Genomic DNA, 27,092 nt, shown 5'->3' on the forward strand with positions numbered 1-27,092 from the left:
CCAGGGACCCCCCAGAAGCAAAATTTGAGTTGCAAGCGTTCGCTTTAAAAATACATATATTCAAAGATTTGCACACATTTTCACAACTTTTTCAAAAATAGCAGATCTACAAGCTCGCAGTGTGAGCTTGTATATCTGCTATTTTTCACTAGTTAAAGCATTAAATTATTCTAGGCCTAAATTCCATTTTACACACACACACAAAAACAAAAAAGAAACATGGAGATACAATGTTTCTGACCGACAACAACAATACAGAGTATGGGATTTGACCTTGGCGAGTGCAAGCTGGAACCTGATTAACAAGCATTCTTGCTGCTCTTGTTATGGCAAGGCTCATGGGACACAAGTCGCCTAGACGAAGGTCTGTCTGTCCGCCTGTCTTGCCGGGCTGTGCTTAATCCTCTACCAGTAGGCCCAGGAAGTAAAACCCTGAATATCTTTCACATAATGCCAATATTTCTTTGTGTGTGCTGTGGATATTTGTCAGATTTTGTGAACATAATTTTATGTGCGTGCATATTCTTCAAATTTTGTGAAACCATAATCTCAGATCCACCATCCCTCTATAGAGGGCATGCGCATGCATAAAGTGAATGGCATATCGAGTGGCAAATCGAGTGGCAAAGTGAGTTTAACGTCGTTTAACATTGTTTAATGCAATCAGATGGGACTTTTTTTTTGGATGTTTGCACTGTCAAGGCCAGAAAGTTTTTTTGCCATCAGTAGGCGTTCCCACATAACTGTCTTCCGGGTACGATGATGATGTCACGCGCACATACCCTCTATTCTAGGACGTCAGAAATCCCCAGAGGGAAACCACGTTGTTATTTGATGCCATCGGTTCGTGCTCCGTTGTGAAGTGATGTATGTAATTATTGTTACTGGGGCCTTGTTACTGTCTAGTTGCATAATATGATCTGATGCCACAATACGACACATCCCTAATGGATTTAAATCAATCGATCAGTCAAGTCGGCCTTACAGTTGTGGAACAGAATGCCTTGGAATTGAAGCATACTGTTAGCTACATTTAAGGTCATTACAGGTCATCTGGGACAGGTCTGCTTTCTGTCCTCAGAATCAGAACTAAACACATGGAGATAGGCCTGTCACAATTATTACATAATCGTCTAATCGTGATTATTTGACATGATCGCAATTATTTTGTCATAATCGTCATAATCGTGAATGTTGAAAAATGTCAGAAATAGTGGAAATAGCAGATCTACAAGCTCACAACGCGTCGCATCGCGACGCGTTGTGAGCTTGTAGATCGGCTATTTCCACTATCAATGTTATTTTTTAAGTAGTAAGTTGTCAGTAATGTATTTGTATATTTAGGTTATATGTCATATCTACCATATGCAACTCCAAAGCCTAAAAGCCAAACAGAAATGTAATTATCAACGACAAATACACAATTAAATCGTTAATCGCCAATTATTTGAGTGACAATTAATCGTCATGTAAAATGTCATATCGTGACAGCCCTACATGGAGAAGCACTGTTCACTCTTTATGCACCATGTATCTGGAACAAACTCCCGGAAAACTGGAGGTCTGCTAACTCTCAGTTCTTTTCAATCAAAGCTAAAGACCTGTTTGCCACTGGGTTAGGGTTAGGGTGCAACTGCAACTGTTCTTCTGCACTGTCATTCAATTTTCCTGCGTTATTGTAACCTATTCTTTTTATTCAAATGAATTTTTATTGTGAATTTCTTTTTCACTTTCTTAATGTATGTTTAAAGAAACTTAAGAAAGGCACACTGAAATGTGCTAAATAAACTTCCCTTCCCAACCAATCATACTCAGGCACTCCCATTGTAATTAATAAGGAGATAGCAGACATGTATATTGAGTTTTATTTGACAATGTTTGCCATTTAGTATCAAACGTCAAATAAAATTCACACAAATTGAGTTTGTGTGAATTAGATTTGGCTAAGACCGAGTATGTAAGTAGGCAGTCAGGCGTTTGGTTGTGGTTAGCAACACTGCAAAAAGATATAGGCTACCTAGATATAACCTAGATATACTACACTGTCAAATCCTGAGTGTTTACCCGGAAGCAATGGACCACATAAGGGTCCATTTGTAGACTCTCATAGTTAAATTAACCCTGGTGATTTAATGTGTAATATGCACTCATTCACGGTCTTCAATATTTCCGCAACGCTGCAGCTGTTATCAACATGCATCAGTAACTACTGCTACAAATATAACCACGTACCCATATAAGGAGCTCAGTGAAATGAACAGGACATTAACCCATTTAGAAAGGGTACACATTGTGTACCATTATTTTATGCTTTAACTATTGAAAAATAGCAGATATACAAGCTCACAGCGCGGCACCGAGTGCCGCGCTGCGAGCTTGTAGATCTGCTATTTTTGAAAAAGTTGTGAAAATGTGTGCAAATCTTTGAATATATGTATTTTTAAAGCGAAGTTTGCAACTCAAATTTAGCTTCAGGGTGGTCCCTGGAACTAAATTGAGATGGGGGTCCGTGGCCAAATAAATATCATTTTGGGGGTCCTTCACATGAAAAGGTTTGAGAACCACTGACATAGTAGTCTCTCAAGAACAGACTAACTGAGCTCCATTTAAGTGAAAAGGACCTTTTCTTTGACGATGGCTGGCCAGATTGCTGACACAGAAACATAGGTTTTTCAAAAAACCTTAGGATTCAAAAGACACTTATAGAATCGGGTCAAAATTCTAATTTTCACGATTTTTCAAAAATAGCAGATCTAGTGAGCTTGTATATCTGCTATTTTTCAATAGTTAAAGCATAAAATAATGATACACTATAATGTGTACCCGTTTTAAATGCATTAAATGCACTCAGCTGAACGCCATATTGCGGTTATGTAATTAATTACGTTGATTTACAACACATGTAACTGCTATGTGCTTTGTTACATATATATCTGTGTGTGCTTGGGACTCTGCAGGCTGCTGAACGGGCAGGAAACAAGCCTCCTGGTAGATTAAGTGAAATAGCTGAAAGTCTTTTACCACTAATTCTCGTCTAGCGTAAACAGCTTTGCTAAGCATTTGGTTTTAGAACGTTGGAATCTGCCAAGTTCACTCTTAATTCTGGCAACTGATCATAACTCAATGCGTATTTTCACATAAGCAAGACTCTAAACGACCTAAGCGCTATGCACTTCACTGAGCAGTCTATACAGTCTATACCTCATCTTTTTTCCCTCTACGCCAATATTAGCAGGTCTTATTGAGATTGTAGTTTGTCTATTTTGGTCAAATGTTTGCGTTACAACATTGTAAAATTGTTGTTTTATTGTTTTGTTTTACCTCATATCTGTTCACAATTCACATGATATATTTGGATCTTATGCGATAACATTATATATCAGTTTAATAGTACATGCTGCTAGATATTATGCTACGTTTGCTTTAAGACCCAATGAACATGTTGGCATCTCTTGACAAGCCTTTATAAGCCTACATGAATTAAAAAATGTTGTTTAAAGACATTAAAGGAAAGTGATGTGTTTCTTTTAACAATAAAACATACTGTTATTAAGGTCTAGTAAAGTCTAATCAGTAGAGGTCTATCATCATGAACTGAGAATAAAGAAATCATAATCTGTGACGTGATCTATGAAACAGAATTTGTTGAAAACCAAATGGTTTCATGTGATCATGTATTTGTGATCCGTTGACGTTATGGCTGGCTATTGTGTATCCCATACTGTAATCACAACTTTCCCAGTTATCTTTCCTGTCCATTTACACACAGTCATATTCTAAATCAGCGCTACTCAACCCGCGGCCCGCGGGCCGCATGCGGCCCGCACCGCCTGTCTGTGCGGCCCGTCATGAACATATAAAAATATGATTTTTCTAAGCCTGGCAAAGTTAACGCGCAACGCAAAATGCGGTGATGTTTGAGCCTCAGTGGACTCCGTAGTCAGGAAGCGAATGCAGTCAATGCACAGAACACGAGAGAGTGTTTTTTACTGGTGATTCAGTCAGAGTGTATGAAAGGGTGCGCTCGTTTTATTGTCCACGACATTGCAAGCGGCGCGAAGGCCAGCGGTCCTTGGTCCTGCTCTTCGCCCCCGAGCGCCGCAGGCGCGAGTGGCCGCGAGTTACGAAGCCGTGGTGAATGCAATCGTTATATTTATGCCCAGGCCGTAAGGCCTGGGCAAGCCCACGATAAACGCCCGCGCAGTCCGGTGCGCATTTCCGAACGCACCCTTTCCCCACACTCGAACTGAAACACCAGTAAAAAACACCATCCCCACAGAACACAGCCTGAACACAGCAGTGCGGAGATGCTGGCGGCTACACTAGATCTATTGTACAACGAGACGGTCAGACAGACAAATCTGCGGAGATTTTGCAGCAGACAACCACAGTCGGGCTCACTGGAGTGGAGACGCATGACGGTCGTGCGATATGAACGCTCGCGACCGTCATGTTTTAGGCTAGTGAAGACGTAGTCCTTGTCTGTGCTTGTCTCTGCGGCTCCGCCAGTCAGCACTCAGCACCGACATACAGTGCACTGCACACATTCCAACAGATCGTAGCAGCCAGGGAACTATGCTTGTACACCAAATGGGGACGTTTTCTCATGCCAATAATGCTCCTTTTCATTAATAGGACGGATTTAAAATAAATAGACGTTTATACTTCTTATTCAATCACTCAAACCCCAGCATCCCTATTCTTGGGGGACATTAATCAAAAAATAGCCGATCTACAAGCTCACCACAAGATGCATTGTGAGCTTGTAGATCGGCTATTTTTGGTTAAGAGTTGTTTTATGGAAAAATAACTCAAGTAAAGTTCAACTCAGCCAGTTGTACTGTACTTGTAAAACATTTGATGCTTTGAGCTTTGTAATTTAAACACAACTAACTGCTCATTGAAGGAGATTGACCAAAAATAGCCAATCTACAAGCTCCAATGCATCTTGTGGTGAGCTTGTAGATCGGCTATTTTTGGTGAATGTCCCCCAAGAATAGGGATGCTGGGGTTTGAGTGATTGAATAATAAGTATAAACGTCTATTTATTTTAACTCCGTCCTATTAATGAAAAGGAGCGTTATTGGCATGAGAAAACAAACCTTTACATTGCCAAAGTTCACTAGCCTTGCATACCCAGACACAGGGGCGGTTACAAAATGATTGAACCAGTGCTGTTAATTGTGGGCTCGCCTGGAAGGCGAGCACACGTATGTTATCTTCATTATTTATAGTCAGTCAGTCAGTATCTCCTCAAAACTTTGGCGCGATTCATCTCCTAAACGCTTACACCTTTAAACACCATTCAAATTTTTATGTGTTCAGCTTACTGAGGACACGTGTGCTTGTACTTTTGGTTTTGAAATGTTTTGTAGTTTAATTATAAAAAAATAAAAATGTTTAACTTTAAGCATCCAATGCATTTCCAATGGGTTTACTGAGTGGGGAGAGAGTGAGACAGGGGAAAGGGACCCATGTTTATATTAAGTCGCTGTGGCTGCAATATTCACACTTCAGATATGCTATTTATATCAATGTGTTCACACAGGTCTGCTTTCTGATTTGATCCAAATGTCTAAGCTGTGTGATGTATAAAACTATAGTTATAGTTAAAACTATAAATAAATGTCCCTCTCCACTCTACTGATTGACACAGCTGTGATTAAAGGCTTGGCTGTCATTGGCTGTTCTGTGGTGATGTAGCCTTACATATAGGCCCTGCAGTGACAATGCGAAAGTCTCGGCAGAGACGTCTTAATGTAAGGCTAGTGGTGCTGCAAAGTAACCAAGTACATTTACTCAAGTATATACAAACAAGTACTTGTACCTACAGTACAATTTTTAGGTACTTTTACTCTAATTTCCATTTTTGTTACTTATACTCTACTATAAATACAGCATACAGCAGATTTTATTATTAATAATAATAATAATTATTAACACACACGCACGCACGCACACACGCACACACACACACGCATACACACACACTGACACACAAACAACTGTTACTGTGTTACTGTGGAGACGTTTGCTTGTATTTGTCTTTGACACATGTTTTGTAGTGTTTTAGAAATTTAACTTAAAAAGAATAAGGTTCCCGGGCGATGGGATTTACAGTATATATCCTAGAACCCGCAGGGACACTCTGTGTGGTTGTCAGGGAGATATCACAACCAATGCGTTTCCAAATCAGACGATCAACCGAAGTGGAACCACCTGGCAAAACCACACCCCAAACACTTTAAAAGCCATGAATTTCAGCCTGTCTGCATTTGAATCCTAGTATATCCCATATGCATTTGGATCAGCATGTCCCGTACTGTATACCAACTTTTACTTTACACTTTTGTTACTTATACTCCACTGCAATTGCATTTGGCAGCTTTAGTTACTTGTTACTTTGCAGATTTTATTATTAATACAAAACATACGGTAGATGAATCACTTAATACTTTGTCTAATTGTAAGAAGCTGATCTACAATGTGACATTGCGACATGTTGTGATCTTGTAGATCTGCTGTTTTTAAAAAGCTTGTCAATATTAGGACCATCTGCGTACTATTACTTTGATGTGGTTTGCTGGTTTGCAAAGTGTAGTTCAGGGACCCCTAGGACAGACACACACACACACACACACACACACACACACACACACACACACACACACACACACACACACACACACACACACACACACACACACACACACACACACAGACACAGACACACACACACAGGTTCCCCATCTTTCTTCCCAGGCTTTAAACAGCCATAACTTCAGTTCCCAACATGCTACTGGTCTCGAACTTTTGTTGTTGGTTACCCGTCCACATTATATTTTAATTTTATTTTGATTTAATTGTCCATACCGTTAAAGGACCAGGTCACCTCTGGGACAACCAGATCTTATTTTATTGTTGTGTGGGACACGATCAACACAATCCTGTAATTTCTTGTGTTCAATCTGTGTTTTTAGATATTTTAGTATTTCAGCATGCTACAACTGGTCATATGATGCTTTGTAGCATGATATTGCATCATCTCATGCATCATATGATGCAAAATGCATCATATGACCAGTTGTAGCATACTGAAATACTAAAATATCTAAAAACACAGATTGAACACAAAGAATAACTCAACATTGTGTTGATCGTGTCCCCACACAACAATAAAATAAGATCTGGTTGTCCCAAAGGTGACCTGGTCCTTTAAGTTCATGTAATAACACTGCTTGTCTACATTGTATTTGCATTACCATTTTACGTCAGTAAAATTAAAGAGAGCATTGCCTGGGAACTTGACACTTTTACTATTATTGTTTTGGGTTGGAAGCGAGCCCACACTGTTTCGAAGGAACAGTTTTTCTAGTTTTCACTTCACATTTTCTGAATAAAGCCTAATTTGATCAAATTCGATAATTTCTTCATTCCATCCATAATCTTTTGGTTCAATGAGGTTTGGCCTGGCTTATATAGATGGAAATGTGGCTGTTTTCTGTGTGTTTGCTTAATTATTAAGCTTGTCATGAAGCCTGTTACAAAATCATTGTAAACGTCCAAAATAGGACCGTCATTTTTAGGGTGCGGCCCTTTGGACTTTAGGTATTTTGCTGAGTGGCCCCTGAGCCTTCCTAAGTTGAGTAGCCCTGTTCTAAATTAAGTCAAATATGCTGACAATGTATGATAGACCTATTATTAGACCAGAAGAATAGTCCTCCCACCCCACGGAAACTATTTTCCACCCACAGGCTTCAGTGACCCACCCGTATACCATTTACAGAGAGTTCTAGATCATATTTCAAAAACAAAAATTCAGTGCACGCTTTCCTTCAACAATAATGATGATCATATGCCTCCCGTCTGGGGCGGCTGTAGCTGATGGGCAGAGGGGCCACCTGGTAATCAGAAGGTCACCGGTTCACCCCAGGCGCCCCCCAGAACACATGTTTGTTTCCCTGAGCAAGACACGTGGATTCATTCAAACGACTGAAAGCATTTGTATCATATTATGCGATTTCTGAAACAGTGTGAAAGAGGCCTCCCACGCTAGCGCCGTTTCCTAAACAATGAACACACTATGTAAAATGATGTTCTAGTCTGCGACCGCATTGAGAGCTTGTAGCCATGCTGGCTTCTATGGATTCCAAATGACTGAAATCAGTCGTGGCGACTGCGAACTTTAATCCATGATTTACAGGCATTGACACTAAGGCTTGCCCACCTGCCCCTGGCAGGTAAATAAAACGTCAGGGCAGGTGAAGTTTGCTTTCAGGTTGCCCCACCGGGAAGTGCTCATTTGAGAGGGGACACAAACGACAACACGAGATATCTGTCTAAACACCTGAACGTGGCCAGAGCGCTCCATCTTCTGGTCTGTGGAATGTAAAATAAGAGCACTGTTTACCTATAATGTGCTGTTTTTACTGTGGCTACTGTGTGAAACCATAGACATAATGATAGCTACACTGATAGCTATACTGTAGGTATTTGGATTTGGAGGTATTGAGGTGTGACATTTTTTATCGCACAGGCCCAGAAAGTAAAGAAATAAGTGTAAAATTGAGCGGTAATTAAAATCTTACCTTTCATTTCATAATGGACGATTTACTTTTCGGGCAAGTGGGCATGACCTTTGGGCAAGTAGAACATGACCTGTACTTGCCCGAAGGGCAAGTGCCTCTGAGACCTTAGTGTCAACCCCTGATGAATACACTTAAGCCCAAACTGGTCTCCTCACGTTAACTCACGACCATCAGCTGGGTAAGGAGGAAATGATTTAGTCTATTTCCAGTCCTCGAATGTTTTTCCCAGTAATATTTTATCCAATATCCATCAACGTTGTGTTTACACTCAGCGAGAACAACGGTTTAGTCGAACAGAAATGCATTTCAGCAGGCCTAAGGCTGGACTCACACAGCTGCGTGAAACATCTTCTCCGTATCGCCTGAGAATGGCCACTGGGAGCGCCGTACTAATGCATTGTCAATGGAAGGTTGTTTGGTTTTTTGTCGTTGCCGTGTCTCTAGCTCAACCGCAGCCTGTCTTTTGGCCAAGAGACACGGCAACGACAAAACACCAAACAACCTTCCATTGACAATGCATTAGTACGGCGTTCCCAGTGGCCATTCTCAGGCGATACGGAGAAGATGTTTCACGCAAATGTCTGTACAGCGCCTAAAACACTGGACACATCGCTGCTGACTAATGGACTTGTGTGAGCCTGTTTGACTGCGGCTGAACACAAAACACTGGATTCATTATCGTATGACATTTCAAACCCAGACCTGACTCATCTCACTGACTCCTTAACACGTTTTACCAATGAACTGGTGGTTATATAAGGGTCACGAGTCGAGATTCATAAGAAACTCGAGACAGAAATCAGAACTGTTTATCTGAAATCATAAAGCCTCGGCTGAATCGAGGCCTCTGTAAAGCCACTGAATAAATTACGAATTTCTGTCATTGTCTACGAGATGAACCATGCGTGGTACTACTCATACATGGTCAAACAATTGAGCTCAATTCACCCTCTGTCAAGTCCCGCCCATTGTCCTGCCCCTCTCCACACCCATTGTTTGCTGTGTCTTGGTGGGACATTCAGTGGGACATTCCATCCACTGCCATGTTAATTCAGTTGCTTCATATTGTTATTCTGTGTGCTCCATTCTAATTTCAAACTTTGTTTCAGTCAATTGGAGCTGCTCAGTGGCAGCATAATGAATCAGCATATTTTCAAATGTTTTTATTTCTCCAAAAATTATGTTTTAGCTAATTCAACATAAAAAAGGCGGAACCAGGGCGGGACAAGGCAGATAGAGCCTGCTGGTTGGTCAGTCAGGGACCAACCAGGAGGCTAACAAAGGGTGAATTGTTTCACCATCCTGTGGGCATGCGATGACACCAATTAAAATCCCTGGTTTTAGAACACAATCTGGACTGTTTTTTATAATTTTTCTCACGCAATCCTGACCTGATGCTGGGAAGATGAAAATGCATATTAAGATGAACTGTACACACACTAGTACTGTGACAACCATTACTATCATAGCCCACTCCACACACAACATGGTTGCAAAATACGGTACTAGTCCCAGCATTATGGTTCAAAAGCAGCCCCCTTGCAATGCATTACTAAACGTGAGATGTATGCTCCATGATACAACATTGTCTCTTGCTGAAAAGCAAAGCTTACGCATAGATAGTCAGTGTAGTTAGTAGGGCTGTCACGATATGACATTTTACATGACGATTAATTGTCACTCAAATAATTGGCGATTAACGATTTAATTGTGTTTTTGTCGTTGACAATTACATTTCTGTTTGGCTTTTAGGCTTTGAAGTTGCACATGGTAGATATGACACATAACCTCAATATACAGAGAAATTACTGACCATATTTGACAACTTTATACTTAAAAAAGAACATTGATAGTGGAAATAGCCGATCTACAAGCTCACAACGCGTCGCATCGAGCTTGTAGATCTGCTATTTCCACTATTTTTGACTCTTTTTTAAATATATGAACGTTTTTCAACATGGAAACGATTATGACGATTATGAAAAATAATCGCGATTATGTCAAATAATCACGATTAGACGATTATTTAATAATTGTGACAGCCCTAGTAGTTAGTGATATACAGTGAGAGACTGACACTTATTCCTGCTAGAATAATATATGTACTGTATAATATTACACAACCACAGATCATAATATAATAAAAAGCCTCTAGATTCTCTTCTAGAAAAATCATGTTGTGTTTTACAGACCCCATGGTTTACAAGACACTGTTTAACATGAAACGTGAAACAAGCGAATTATTTATAACAAGACAGGGTCTAATCAGGGACTCGATTAAAGATGTATTCAGTGATAATGAAAGTGGCACTGCGACACGTTGTGAGCTTGTAGATCTGCCATTTTCAGTGCGCAACACCTGAGAGCAACCAAACATTAAAATGACTCTCTTCTCCCCAACGTTTTAGTCTAGTTTTTATTTTGTTGACGAAATTGTCAATATATTTAGTCTTAGTTTTAGTCATCACAGCTTAGTTTTTATTTTGTTTTTATTTAGTTTTCGTCAGTAAAAAAAAAACAGTCGACAAACATTTTTCGTCATAGTTTTAGTTGACGAAATCAACACTGCTGCGAACCAATCAAAGACTTCCACGGTTATACTGTAATTCATATATACTGTAATGTCTGACCACCATCTTGAGGGAGAGAGAGAAGGCTGCCATGATGCAATGGTATGCTAAATGTTTTGTCCTCTTTGTCTGACTCTCTTCAAATAAAACAATTTAAGATATAGTCCTTTGGCTGTCTCTGAGTCTTATTTGGTTATGGATTTATTCATCCGTAGTTATTTATTTTATTTATCATCCCCTGCCTCCCCACAGTGGGCAGAGCTGGTGGGCAGTGGTGGGCACAGCACGCAAACACACTGCTCTGGTTTGAAGGCATGTGTGGGTCAAGAAAGCATCTGCAGATCATTATCACACAGGCTATACATTCTGTAATCTAAAGCAGTTTTTCTCAACCTTTTTTCTGCATGGGCACACTTTTCATGTCCCAAGAATCCATGGGCACACCAACATAATACGGGGGTGTAAATATCATCACTGTCGGGAAGAAACCTTGTATCTCCAAGTTTCAAATGTGTGGGTTTATTTGCAAAGTAAAGCCCTGCTTCATCATACAAGGCCGTTGCACAAAAGTAGTGAAAACAGCAGATCTACAAGCACACAACGCCTCGCGGTGCGAGGCGTGGTGTGCTTGTAGATCAGCTGTTTTCACTAGTTTCAATCATTTTTAAAATGGTAACAATACTGGCTTTCAAGCGGTTTCAAGGGGCACATTTGACCCTTCTCAGGGGCACACCAAAGGTCCCCAGGCACAGTGGTTGAGAAACACTGATCTAAAGTACAGTATGTGCATGCATTTGAAAGTAATACTAATAAGATTTCAGTAAATTGTTGATGGCGTCTCTGCCCAGTTCCCCCCAAGGCCCCCTGAGAGTCACGGGCCCCTGTGACCCAGCCCCACTGGCCCAGTGGCTAATCCGTCCTTGGGTCTAATAATGGCGTGGCTTCCTGTGCAACTCCATACTGGGAATAGTTGACCACTTCTGTGTCGTGCCATAAAAACAGTGTGTGTGTGTGTGTGTGTGTGTGTGTGTGTGTGTGTGTGTGTGTGTGTGTGTGTGTGTGTGTGTGTGTGTGTGTGTGTGTGTGGGGGGGGGGGGGGGGGGGTCAATTAAACTGTCACACTGTTCTCTAAGGCAGGGTTTTCCAAAGTGGGTGACGGGGCACCCTGGGGTGCCGCGACGGCAGTCCAGGGGTGCCGCGAGAACATTTGATAATACAACGTTATTTTCAGTCAGTTCTAACCAAAATGCCTATTATCTCGACGTTTTCCTCGCAACATAATCACTAAAATATCATCACTGTCGGGGCAGAAACCTCGCATCTCCAAGTTTCAAATGTGTACGTCTTTTGGTAAAGCAAAGCCCTGCTTCATCATACAAGACTGTCGCGATGCGAGGCGTTGTGTGCTTGTAGATCTGCTGTTTTCACTAGTTTTGTACATTTTATAGGTGATAAATACAAAACGAACGGTTTTGGACATACAAGGTTTCCACCCGACAACGACGATACGCTATAAATATAAGGTGCCGGGAGTGAAAATCATAATGTACGGGTGCCTCGGATTAAAAAAATATTCATGGGGTGCCCTGAGACAAAAATGTTTGGGAACCCCTGCTGTAAGGCACCATGCAGTAAAACAAGAGCCGAAATGGTAAAATAGTAATACTGTGTGGTAATATAAAGTGTGTAAACAAACACAGCAAGTGTCTTAACAGGACAAAACTTGTCACTGTTAAATAAAGGAGAAAATATCAATACTGCTGATGATCAGACATGCCTCTGTTATCCATCCATCCATACGGCAGTATTTCTCAAACTGGGTCCTTGGGGGGGGGGGGGGGGGGGGGGTTCCAGGGGGTCCCCTGCTAATTGACTGATAGTTAGGACCGCAAAACAAATGAACCTTTTACGGTTCCAAATCCACTTGTACACTCTCTGAGTTATAGGGGTCCATGGCATCATTGGCATGGCCTAATCCCTAATGCAATACCAAACTAGGGCTCCTTGGAATGAAAAGGTTTGAGAATCACGGATCTATAGACAGTGGGGGAGGGGGGGTCTAAATTGACCCATACAAGTCTGTAACTCTGACAGTGTACAAATGTGGAACATTTGCTTCCGGGTAAATGAACACTCAGGACTTTACAGTGTAGTATATCTAGGTTGTTGTTTTTGCAGTGTTGCTAACAACAACCGACCGCCTGATTGCATACATACATACTTGGTCTCAGCCAAATCTAATTCACACAAACCACAAACATTTGTACACTGCCAGAGTTAAGGGGAGACCTTGAAAACGTCAAAGTCGTTTGAGAAAACACCGTGTCCTTACCTCTTTGATCTGCTGCAGCTCCTGCTTGAGGCTCTCGTGCTCCTCCTCCAGCTGGCTGTGCTTGGTCTTGAGGGCGGCGCTCTCCTCCAGCACCACCAGGCCGTAGCGCGCCGCCTGCAGCTTCTCCTCCGTGGCCTCCTGGAGCTCCAGCGTGAGCCGCAGCACCTCCGTCTTCAGGTCCCCGTCGCTCGCCATCATCAGAGCGTCGTGGCTCCCCTCCCCCTCCTCTTCTTCCTCTGCCTCCTCTGCCTCCTCTGTGGCCGCGGGGTCCGCCTCAGCCTCCAGCATCCTCCTCCTCCTCCTCCTCGACGTCTGGCCTCTGTCGTAGTCCGGCGAGAAAGCTCCACAGCGACTCCCCCCGCCGCCTCGTTTAGTCTTTCTTAATCCTCGCGCTGCATCACGCCACGCTGTGCGAAACACAACACACAAAGCTCAGTGTTATGAAAAATAATCTAGTTTAAGCACCGATGACGCCCGCCCCATACAAGACCAGACTCTTGTTTTTAACCACATCGACAACAACACTATGCCAAGTTGCCAACTGCTATGCCAGCAGAAAGTGGAACGCCCCTACCAGCAGACATCAAAAAAAGTGTGACCCCTTTCCTTACCCTCTTTGAAAAACCACCATAAAAGAGCAGTGTCTGCGATTTGTAACTGGTCCTAGAAAGGTCTAAGCTTAACAGCAGAAATGCAAACTGTTTACTGTAAATATTACCATTCTATTTCGGACTGCAAGGTGTTAAATGTCTTGATGAATTGATTACAGAGGACCACAATGGCAACAAGCCCTTGGGGCTTTTTGTGGGGGAGGGGGGAAAATAAATACTGCCATTTGTCTCAAAGTGACTGCAAAAGATTGCTGCCATTTGTTTCAAAAGGCTGTGTATCCTGTATATACTGTATATATAACATGTATAGAACGACACAATGTGACAGCTCTGTTTACATACCCTCTCCAACTGTATACGTTCCCCATTTTCAACATTTTTTTATTTTTTTATTATTATATTGTGACATGCTTTTGCAACGTAAAAGTATGTTTTCTCATGCCAAGCTCCTTTGAATTGAATTGTAATTGTTAATAAAGTATTCAATCAATCAAACAATCACTGGTGTGGTGTCCCCGTTTTGGGCATGTCATTATTACAGGTGTACATTTTCAAAAAATGCTTAGTTGCTTGTTTAGTTGTTTCAGGGTATTTGTCGCTGTATATTTGCACAAAGTGAAATCTGTCTCATGCAGTGGTACACAAGTTATATTAATGACATAGTTCAATATTGAAAATGGGTGGTCTTCCCCTTTAAACACCATTTGTGTGTCATGATCCATCCATGATGATAGCAGGCGGCTAGCTTGTAGTGAGATAATTAGCTGTTATAGTTAGCCTCCCCTCAGCTTTAGTTAACATTAAACTGTCATGATCAGTTTACTGCTGCTAAAATTGGAGGATCAATAAATTACAATAAAAAAATAGAACAATTGTAAATATCACACAATACAAATCAGCATCACTGACTTAGATTTGACTGATGCAATCTAAACCAACCACGTTTAAATGCATGACCACTTTTACCACCAGAATCACACCAGTTAAGTGAATTACTTAAATGGTAACTAACATTTTATTTTAATTGTCATTTTATTTATTGTATTTTTGCCAAAAAATATATCTAACGGTAGATGCGTTCTTTTTGGGGGGCAGGCAGGCGACCGCGGCACCGCCGCACTACGGTCTATCTATCTAAACCAGCCATAGATAGGGTACGCTTGATTCAACCCAGCCTGGATTGGAAGCCCGATTTTCACGCCGAAAATAACAGATCTACAAGCCAACAACGCGTTGCGAATGCAGCACAACCCGCAACGCGTTGCGCGCTTGTAGATCTGCTATTTCCCCACAGTACTTGTGTCATTTCAGCCGGAGGGAGGCAGGGTCCGCTCGCCGGGGCGACGCGGGGCTCCATATCCATCCCACAGCAGCAGCATTGCTAGCATTACTATGGCATTAACAGGACAACACATGATAGATGGGGCGTTCGTTCGTTCGGCCCGACACACAACGTTGTTATAGCACACACACAACACCCCCCACCACCACACTAGCACATCGAGCCGTGACACAAAGCTAACATTAGCTTTAGCGGTCGGTCTCACACCAATTCAATAAGGTTACATTTCCTTCATGTGTTTCTACTTTAATATCGACTCCCTCCCCGGGTAACGTTACTTTACCCAGAGACCGACCTATGCCGCCGCAACGTCCTGCCTGGATAGCGTTTTTCAATATACGAACTACTAAACGATATTATTATTATTATCATTTAGATCTAAATGTAAGCTACTCACCAGGATGTGATGATGTTAGCAGTGACAGCCGGTATGGTCGGGTAGATAGTGTTACACAGAGAAATGATCCCGTATCTTTTCTGTTGCTCCCTCCTCCTCCTCCTCCCGGCTTCTCTCGTTTCTTTACCCCGATGAGAGCCTGCGCCCTGCACAGTGGCGTCAGTTCAGAAAAAGCTAAGGTATGGCAACATGACTGTCATGTTACCAACTTGCCATACCTTAGCAACAGGCACGATGAAAAGTACATTTTTATTATTTCCCCCTGTAGCCAAGGTATGGCAGCTGCCATAGCTAGCTTGCCATACCCAATTGACGCCTCTGGCCCTGCACTGTGAGTCAGTCTGTGATGTGCTGTTCAACCACGAGCCGGAGCTTTGCATTCATTCCAAATGCGGAAGTGACTTAATAATCAAGTCTATTCTATGACCAGCAGGGGGCGGTAAATTACCCTACTTCAGTCACTTGAAGTAGCCTACTACCTCAGTAAAACTGAATGAGTTTATTATGTTCTCAATTTCTCAATCAGTTAAGTCTTTGTCAATACAACATGGTGTTAATTTAGTCAATTATGGTCCCAATGAGTAAAATTATATTCCCATCTCTCATCTCCACTTGTTACAGAAAGCTCTTTCCCCTGCTTGTGAAGATACAGAGTACATAGACCACTTGTGTGTGTTGCCCAAAAGTGTTTATTGTTAATTATGTGAAGAGTTGCAAGTTGCATCGACAATTACCAGATAATTAATGGGGGCAAAATACCAAGGTCAAAATGTAGCTCATAAATGGCTGAGAAGATTAATATTAAATCAATAGAATCAGTATTTAAATGTCATTTGCTGTTAAATCTTGTGTTGCCTACAAGTTTTTATTGTTAATTATAGTATTTCTGGATGGTATCAGTTATGTATGAATGCATCATGCATCATGTAGGCTAAGGTAAGCGCTAAGCCAAGCGCAGGTCTGAAGAAATTGAGGTAATGATGCACGAATAGAACAGCTGTTTGCCTGGCATGGTATGTGTCATGCCATTGCCATGCCATGGTTATTTTTGGTGATGAGCCTATTATATTTTCATAAATAAACTATTGTAGCACATGTACACTGTGGTATGTGCTGTGAGTGTGCACACTGCACAAACAACAATCATCCCAAACATGTTTAGTCGACACACACACACACACACACACACACACACACACACACACACACACACACACACACACAGACAGTCTCACACACACACACACACACACACACACACACACACACACACACACACACACACACACACACACACACACACACACAGACAGACAGACAGACAGACAGTCTCTCTCTCTCACACACACACACACACACACACACACACACACACACACACACACACACACACACACACACACACACACACACACACACACACACACGCACACACAGCTTTAGTCAAAAAATCCTGCTCCCAAAACAGAGATGAAATGCCCATCACTAATCCACTCCAATGTCAAAAGCGCGCCGAAAGCGGCATATTATAGAGACACTGCTCCCTCTAGCGGCCAGACTGTGCAAGCTCATCAGGAAACCATCTGCGGCGCTAGACCCTTTCTGTCAATTTTTTTTGTTGACTATTTCTATTGTGCTGTTGTTGTTTGCTTTCACACTACCACATATAAATGTGGACGCAATTATCTAGGCCATTTATTAACAAGCACATGAGTGAAATAGCAAAACAGCTGAGGATAAACAGACTTTCCGGTTGTCGGTTGAATCCCAAACAACTTCCGTTTTACTTCCGTGCAGGCACGTTGTTTTGCTTCTGCAGAGCTCTTTTATCACTGCTGCTGCTGCTTCTGCAGTCAATGCAATAATAGTAATAAGTGGTTGCATTATTGCATTGCTAATTAGGGTGCACAATGAAGATCGTCACCTGGAACATTAACGGGATCAGGACGTTTAAAGGAGGAATTAAAACAGCCCTGGATTCACTGGATGCAGATATTGTCTGTTTACAGGAGACCAAGGTGACAAGTGAGTGACAGTAGAATCGTGTTTCATTCTGTTTAAAACGTGTCATATAACAAACACGGCATTTATGTTTAACAGTGTTTTAAACGTGTCTAACATGAACTCTAGTAACAGCAATATCAATGTTTACGGTGTGTTTACATGAACTGTAAATGTCCTGTTGCACACAACAGGAGACCTACTGGATGAGAGATGTGCCATTGTTGATGGATACAGCTCCTATTTCAGCTTCAGTCGTGGACGCAGCGGCTATTCAGGTTCATAACATAATATCATACTAATTAGGCAGTAGGCCTACTAGGCATATAGCCTAATATATAGGGTATGCCATATTGCATATTATGTTGACATGTTATTACCTTGACCAGTGTTAGTCACTACCTTGAATGTTGCATTGCAGTGTTTAAAGTGTTTTGATATAAAAATGGTCAAATTCAAGATGATAATAGCTTAATACTAGTTGACATTAATAAGATAAGATCTGTTTTATTTAAATGCATTTATATCTGTACAAGCACTTTGTAACATTAAGAAACGTGCTGTATTAATAAATAAACAAACAGCATTAATATTAGAATTATTCTAATAGTCTAAACATTTTGTGACACTTTCATGCATCTAGTACAGTCACAGTGGACACATGTCCTTTCCCATTGTGACACTGTCATACATCTGGTACAGTCACAGTGGACACTTGTCCTTTCCCATTGTGACACTGTCATAGCCTGATTTCAGACTCAGATGAAGCTTGAAGCCTCTATCAGAGTCCACTGCAGTCCAGGGCGAAGAGCTATTCACCGCAAATTTTAGGTGTAAAGCTATCCACCTAAGGTGAGAAAATAAGTGGAGGCCATCATAGTCAGTCACGGTGAAGTCCTATCACTGTGACTGACTGGTCTAGAAAATCGACCAATCAGTGAACGGGGTGATGGGTCGATCTGTCTGATAGTAAAAACAGAGAGATGTGTCGGGGTTCGCGGTGTATAGCTCTTCACCGCGAGTAATGACGTAATGTTGTAGTTTTATGACTTAAAAAGACTACACCGCGGTGGATAGTTTATCACCTACTATGATAGGGGCTTTAGTCTGACATTGTGCCCTGTTGTTTGAGCGATTTCTGGAGGGGAGGGACTTTGACTTTCCCTAAACCAATCACTACAGATCAAAGCAAAGCACCTCGTCTTCTGATGATGACACACTAACGATGACGTCGCTTGAAAAACAGGCCGTGGCGGCGCGGATTGGTTATTTGTTAAACCCACCCCCACCCCCTGCGCTCATTGGAGGAGCCGTCATTTTGGACGAGATAAAGCGCTTATTATGACACAACACCAGACCAGAGAAACATTCCACTCTGAGAGTGGGCGTGTCTATGGGCTGGAACCAGGGGCATAGTTCCGCCGATTTAAAATGATTCCAATACGGAACTAAAACTTCCTATGGTTTGGCCGCTAGTTGCGCTGTTTCCCCCCCCCCCCCCCCCCCCCCCCCGGCCGATCGCAAAAAGAATTGTTCTCCATTGGACCCCATTCATTTTCCCCTTTCGTTTTCTAACCTTAATTAACATTTTCATAAATACTTTATGGTTCCTATTGCTAGTTAAAAATTGCCTTTCAATCACCATCATATGCATATATTTTTTACAGTCTATGGCTGGAACCAGGCTAACACTGTCATGCATCGCACACACAGGTGTAGCTACTTTCTGCAGGGACGGCGCCACGCCCTTCGCTGCTGAAGAGGGCCTCACCGGCTTGTTGACCAACCATGAAAGTTCTGTCGGCTGCTACGGTGACCATCACGAGTTCTCCACCGAGGAGCTGCAGCTCTTGGACAACGAAGGACGAGCCGTCATTACTCAGCACAAAACCATGTGAGAAAACTGTTAATACACAGCACAAAACCGTGGGCAAGGAAAACGGTCTACTTATTTGGGCGCTGTTGAACTAGCCTGGGTGCTGTTGAACTGAAACATTTTGTGGACCCCTGATTTAGATTGATCCAGGGTTCCCACGGTCATGAAATTCCTGGAAATATTTTGAAATTAGAAAAATATTTTTCCAGTACTGGAAAAGTTTTGGAATTGTTCAAGGGTCCTGGAAGATCATGGAGAAAATAGCTATGCGTTGTCTTTGGTTATTGATTTTGTTAATACCTCTGAAATGACAAATTAAACATGGTCCAAATTGTCAAATATTAGAGGCAGAAATTGTGAAAATAGCAGATCTACATGCTCACAATGCCTCGCGTTGCAAGGCGTTGTGAGCATGTAGATTGGCTATTTTCACAATAAAACCGTGTTATACAAAATTATTTCGGGGGTCACAGCCTGAAAAGGTTGAGAACCACTGGCATACACTACCTGTCTTTGGGCATTGCACATAGGAGTAAGCGACTCATTATTGAGCTGAATTATTGTTATATATAATAGTCCTGGAAATCGGGTTAAATATTCTGGAAAAGTTTTGGAAAAGTTTTGGAAATTAATTGGTAAAGAAGATGTGTGGGAACCCTGTAGATTGATCTTAATTTGGGTCCCTTTTTTGTCTTCCACAGGTGTCAAAACCAAACGCAAACGCTTACTGTAGTTAATGTGTACTGTCCACGAGCCGACCCCGAAAAGCCAGAGAGAAAAGAGTTCAAATTGCGTTTCTACAAGTTGCTTCAGTGTCGTGCTGAAGCTTTACTGACGTCTGGAAGGTGAGATCCTACCTAACCAGAACTGAAGTGACATTTGAGCTGGATATGAAAACATTTAAAAATCTAATTTAGATGTTTTTTTGTTTCAGCCATGTGATTGTTTTAGGAGACGTGAACACATCTCACCGACCGATAGACCACTGTGACCCCAGTGAAATTGTAAGTGAAGAATTGAGGTATTCTTATACAGTATGAGGATATTTCCTTCTCCTTTATATACTTATGATATGACAGAGGGTAATAACACTTACACACACATAGCTGGTTCTGATGGATATATTCCCCACACGCACAAGAAGCATTTCCGCCGTTCTGTGCTGCTATCCTGTATATCCAATGCTATTTTTAATCATGCATCTTGAATTTGTGTATTGTTGATTTGACTGTGCCTTCCTATTATCTGACTTGTTCTTTGTTCAGTCTCTATTCTTTTGAGAGCTTGCACAAAGAAGAATATCTCCCACCCTATCTTATATTGTGTGATGTGACACTAAAGTTGATTCTGATTCTAATCTAGTACATAATTCTAATGCCCACTTTCTTTGCCATAACCCAGGGCGATTTTGAAGAGAACCCTGGGAGAAAATGGCTGAGTTTCTTTTTACACGAATTCGTGGACACCTTTCGCCTTTTCCACCCGACTCGCTCCCACGCGTTCACATGCTGGAACACGCTCATCGGAGCGCGGAAGACCAACTACGGAACTCGCATCGACTACATTTTCGCCGACCGCTCGCTGGCCGCGGAGCAGTTCGTGACGGCAGACATCATGCCGGAGATGGAGGGCTCGGACCACTGTCCTGTCTGGGGGGAGCTCAGCTGCACGCTTCTGCCCAGCTCTAAGACCCCTCCTCTCTGCACTCGACACCTGCCAGAGTTTGCAGGTGGGGGTTGGGTATTGATATGATTTTCCAATGCCACTAATGATGCCGTCTGATTTAGAGCCCGACTGATGTCGAAGTTTTGGGTCCAATACCGATCCCGATTCTGTAGAGTCTGTAGACTGTTGACCAGGCCTGGAATTTCTTCATTTTGGGGGCAAGGCCACTTGGCCTTTAGTGTGTAAAAGATTACAGCACTAGGCCAAATGCCAGGGCAGAAAGGCCATCAAATAAGACAAGATCTTAGTCCTTTGAAATAAATGTGAAATAATATTTACAATCTGATCCATGATGAGCCCTGCACCAACCAAAGTCACTGGATAGGACGGGGACTCAGGGGAGTTCAGAATCTCAACAAAAGACACTGGTAAATTTCGCATCCACTGGGCCAAGCAAAGCGCTCTGATCGGCTACTTCTCCCTTTGCGTTTGTTGTCTCTTCTTGGTTGATGCATGATGCATCGCTATGATCGGTATGCCCGAAAATGAAGGTTCTGTGGTGCAAAAACTAAGTGCGATTAAAATGCATTAATTTTTTTAATCGCGTAGATTTTCTGTAATTAATTAATCGCAATTAATCAGTTAAAGTCCCAGCCTTAATTATAATCAATGAAATCACTTCATTAACTGTCGCACCCTTACTGTACATACAGTGTTGATTCTCTGAGTTAGCCTTTGTGATTCTCTTAACTATTTTGGTTCTTATTTCCGTCCCTGGTGTGCAGGAAAGCAACAGAAGCTCTCCCGCTTTCTGGTGAAGGTGGACCAACAGGCCGGTAAGACCGCGGCCATTCAGCCGCTACCTGGATCGCAGGAGCCGGAGGAGAGGAGGGAGAACGTGAACCCGCTGGGAGCAGCGAAGAAAAGAACGTCGACAGTGGAGTCCGCCGCCACGAAGGGGAAGAAAAGCAAAACGGCCAAACCTCCCTCAAAGCCACAGGGCAGCCTGCTGGCCTTCTTCAAACCCAAGCCCACCAGCGCGGCGGCCGTCGCGGATCAACTGACCCCGTCGCCGCAGAACTTCCCAACAGCACACGCTAAACCCACCGTCCCCTCCTCAATCGCGGACGAGGACATCGACCTCACCGAGCGTGAGGACACGGGTTTGTCACCCGGCAGCGCCGCAGAAAAGGAGAGTGACAAGAAAAAGACAGAGTGTTCGACCTCCGTGTCCACCGCGGGTCCTGAGAAGGGGACGTCGTTGACGTTTTGGAAGTCGGTGCTTCGCGGGCCCCCCCAGCCGCCCCCCTGCAAGGTGCACGGGGAACCCTGCGTCCTCCACACCGTGAAGAAGGAGGGGCCCAACAGGGGCAGGCAGTTCTTCGTGTGCGCCCGCCCTCAGGGCCACGCCTCCAATCCCGAGGCTCGCTGTAGCTTTTTCGCGTGGGTCGACAAGGGGAAATGATCATGTTTTCCACTGTACATATCTACTCCTACATACTGGGGCACTCACCAAATATTTGAATATTCGAATATCAAAGTCACTATTCGACGTTATTCACCGAAGTCGAATATTCGCTTATTTTTATTGTTTTCTCTTTAAAAAATATATAGTTTATAAAGCTTGGCTAGATAGGAAGGAAGTCATACGAAAGAGTTGTCAATGCCCCCGGTGGATGAATTTGTTAAGGTTCTCAAAACTTTTTAGGCCGTGACCCCCAAAATAAACATATTTGAACTGGGGACCCCCACCCTGATAAGCACTTGGAATTGTAGGTATTACATTTAATGTGACTCGGTTCCACAGATAAATATTTTGAAAATAGCAGATGGAGGAGTTGTGAGCATGTAGATCGGCTATTTTCACAATGTTCGCCTCTTGCTTACTTAATATTTGACAGTTTGGCCAGTCCTGTCGAATATTTGACTATTCGAATACTTTGAGGTTGAATAATTCAAATACTAAAAATCACTATTCGTGAATGCCCTAGTACATACTGTATTTCTCCTAAATCATGGACTTGGGTTAAACTCCCAGCTGAACCTCATTTACATTCTCCTAACATTTATATATTGTGTTTTTAACCTCAGAATAAAGATTACAATGTTTTGATAGTATACATTTTTGACTTATTGTCATTGCTCAAAGTAAAGACATATGACCATAATTTGATCATTATGATGAAAAGAATTACCTCAATAGTAAATAGTAATTTAAGCAGACTGCTTAAGACTGTCTCTCTCGTCAATTGAAGTCAGCATTACTGTTCCACGTGGTGCAAAAAAAATCCAAAAAGTGAATAGGGCCTCAAGATAAACAGGCTTGGATACATTATATAATCTCAATTACTGTATGATGATCAAGAACTGTTGTAGTAGCCTAGCTGTTATAATCACTTGCCTATTAATACTAGTCTGTTTATCATTGTTATTTGAGCTTTTATTAAAGCAGTGGTTCTCAAAGTGGTTTCCAGGGAGACTCTAGGTTTCTTTATGGGGGTCTAAATTGACCCACACAAGTCTGTAACTCTGACAGTGTACAAATGGAACCAAATGAACCCTGACGGGTTCATTTGGTTCCATTTGTACACTGTCAGAGTTAAGGGAAGACCTTGAAATGTAAAAGTTTGAGAACCACTGTATTATATGAGTGTTTATGTCCACTAGATGGCAGTAGTATATAGAGGGTATAGAGATGATGACAGAAAGTAACCCCAAATAACCCACAGTCAGCAGACTAGAGTGGTGGAAATGACCCACTTTGTTACTACCATACAATATAAACTGCACAGTAGGAAGAGTTCTGGATGCTCAAGAGACGGACTGTAATATAGATAGGCCTAGTTGTCTCCACCAGCCGAAGGCTGAGGGAGAGTATGTTTTCCCCTCCGTCCGTCCGTGCGTCCGTCCGTGCGTCCGTCCGTGCGTGCGTCCGTGCGTCCTCGCAGTTTGTGAACAGCTAATCTCAGTCACCGTTGGCCCGATCGCTGCCAAACTGAGCACACACACTCCCTGGATGCCAATCTAGAACCTCTGCCCCACATTTTTCAAATCAGCCTTATGGTGGCGCTATAACAGGCCGATTTGTGTGGCCTGGTTGTTACCAGCTAATCTCCGGCGCCGTTGGCCCGATCGCTGCCAAACTGAGCACACACACTCCCTGGATGCTAATTCAGAACCTCTGCCCCACATTTTTTAAATCAGCCTCATGGTGGCGCTATAACAGGCCGATTTGTGTGGCCTGGTGGAGACCTGTGCTTGGAAGAGCACTGCTTCTAGTTGTATTTGTAAAACACACAAAAAAGTAGAAAACAGCTATTGTCTAAATAGTCAAAACAAAATTGAAACATTTTGCAAATCTGCCCAAAATAGGGGTGCCATGGATAATGAAACGATAGTATACTTTTGTTTAATTAAATCATTACATTGTGATATTATCAAATGTTATTATCACACATATCAAAAGAGCCTACATTTTCCCAAAGGGAATGCATGTATTAAATTCAATCGGACCAAGCCAGGGATCATGAAACACATCCCCACATAGATATAAAAAGCTTGTCTATGTCTATGAATCCCCACACCAGCAAGGGATCATATCAAAAGCAGAGCAGTGTTGATTTCGTCGACTAAAACTATGACGAAAAATCTTTGTCGACTTTTTTTCACTGACGAAAACTAAAGACTAATACTAAATATATTGACAATTTCGTCAACAAAATAAAAACTAGACTAAAACCTTAGGGAGGGACTAGTGGAGAAGAGTCATTTTATTTTTGGTTGCTCTCAGGTGTTATAGCCGATCTACAAGCTCACAACGCGTTGCAGCGCGACGCATTGTGAGCTTGTAGATCAGCTATTTTCAGCACACAACCAAGTGTAAAATCAGTCATTATGATGCCATCAAGGCCTGCCAAAATACATTTCAGTTGACTAAATCAACTGTAGATTTAGTCGCCTAAAATCTTATATTTAGTCGACTAAAATTAGACTAAAACTAAAACTTTTCAGGTGGCTAAATTATGACTAAAACTAAATTACATTTTATTCAAAAGACTATGACTAAAACTAAATCAAAATTTGCTGTCAAAAACAACACTGAAGCAGAGGTGTGGATACTCCCTCCCCCTCCTCCTCCAACAACAACTGCTCCAGCTCTGGCTCTATCTATGGTCTGCTGTAGACATTTAACTCCAGGGTATATCCTGCTCTAGTAGTGGCTCACGTGGAAACATTCTGACTCAATATTTACAATAAGATTCTTTCATGAGCTAACCAACAGAGCAGCTCTACACGTGGCCTACTCCTACTCTGCCTCTGGAGGAAAAGGGAGTGGCTTAGAGAGTTGTGACATGACAGGATATATATTTCTAAACCCCGCGCAAATAAACCCCCTAACCCCCCACCCCCCACCCTTCCTCAAGTAACCCTCAGCCTTCATTTCTTCATTCTAGTTTCTCTACTTCTTCTTTCACCACAGCTACATTGACCCCTAGTCTAAATAACCTGGTTGGTGGTGTGTGCAGTTGAGACATACTGGGTACACACTGGGGCACTTCTGTGTACCGAGGACATCTCTGTGACTCTGTCTCAAGACGTGAGTACCACACAAATATCTTCCTGTCTAGTAATAGTGTGGCTGTTTCATCATCTGGACCATGAGACGTGTGTGTTTGACAGTTAAACATCAAGACAGGGTTACTGATGTGTACTGTAAATATACAGTAAATATCTCTATTTCTATCCCAAACTTTCTTTTTATGAGTCATTTCAGTTACAGTTCCCATGTTTTTCATTTCCAAAGGTGTCCATTTTGTGAAATGAAGATGTGTAATTATAGCTTGATGTTGGGTTTTCCAAACCACTTTGTTTGAATACATGTCACTGAGGTCAGTAAGTTCCCTGCCATTACATTCAGTATATTGTTTTCCTGTGGTGTTAAACCTTTTATTTTACATGGAAGGGATCTTTTTTCTCCTTTTCTTTTTGTTCTTTTTTTGTAGAGCCAGCTGGAAATCTTCTTAGCAGCAATAATATCTAGTATGTACTTTTTTGAATAAACAGAATTGACATGAAATGTATTTACACTTTTTATGATAATCTAAATCAATTAGTCTGATTAATAATCATACAATTCACAGTACAACGGTGTTGTGCAAAAATAGAAGATCTACAAGTTCATTTTAGCTGTTTTCTAAAATGTCCAATTTCAGTTTCTTTTCCCTAAAACCAATTATTGTATTAATTAATTGTACGTTCTCTGCCGTTACATTCAGTAATTCAGTGTTTTATGTTAATCAATTAAATTGATTTGTTGCACTATTACTGGCAGAGCCTGAAAGTGTGAATGAAATCCCACACATAAGAGTTTGTGTTCTGCTGAGATAAAGAACATGTGGGCGTTGCTTGGGTGTGTACGTAGACAACCCGTATCTTTTAGTTCAACTTTATCAACAAAACACATTGTTGGCTTTTCTAGTGAGCACGAGTCATGCGACCGTTAGTTCTGTGAACCACAATGGGATAAAGAAATACTTTTGTTTTGTTTTTATCCTCGTGTTTGGATGATATGAAGGTTATAGCTATATATAACTAAAACTAAGACAGTTTTTTTTAGCCTACTGTATTTCTGTGTTTAAAATGTATCCTGCGCCCTACACCATATTTAGAATAGAAAAACTATATACTACACAATTATAAGTCTTCATAG

At 41.9% G+C, this 27,092-nt stretch overlaps 2 protein-coding genes across 2 annotated transcripts in view; one reads left to right on the forward strand and one right to left on the reverse strand.

Annotated features, from left to right (window-relative positions):
* The window catches only part of LOC308291035 (protein bicaudal D homolog 2), a gene marked incomplete at its 5' end in the record, with an annotated part of 60,058 nt that extends 43,206 nt beyond the window's left edge, over positions 1–16,852 (reverse strand). The window contains 2 exons of the mRNA XM_080732949.1: positions 13,491–13,897; positions 16,846–16,852. Coding sequence (XP_080589075.1) covers positions 13,491–13,897; positions 16,846–16,852 — 414 coding nt within the window. The remainder of the gene's footprint in view (positions 1–13,490; positions 13,898–16,845) is intronic.
* Positions 16,853–17,725: 873 nt separating this feature from the next.
* On the forward strand, positions 17,726–22,847 carry LOC308291036 (DNA-(apurinic or apyrimidinic site) endonuclease 2-like; the record flags this gene model as incomplete). The annotated part of the gene is made up of 7 exons (XM_080732950.1): positions 17,726–17,865; positions 18,036–18,119; positions 19,555–19,735; positions 20,419–20,562; positions 20,652–20,721; positions 21,119–21,446; positions 22,168–22,847. Exons 1-7 carry the CDS (start codon positions 17,751–17,753, stop codon positions 22,845–22,847), a joined length of 1,602 nt encoding a protein of 533 aa, XP_080589076.1. The 5' UTR covers positions 17,726–17,750.
* Positions 22,848–27,092: the final 4,245 nt, after the last annotated feature.

The sequence above is a fragment of the Nannobrachium achirus genome (assembly GCF_963921795.1).
Source record: "Nannobrachium achirus genome assembly, chromosome: 9".
Classification (NCBI taxonomy): domain Eukaryota; kingdom Metazoa; phylum Chordata; class Actinopteri; order Myctophiformes; family Myctophidae; genus Nannobrachium; species Nannobrachium achirus.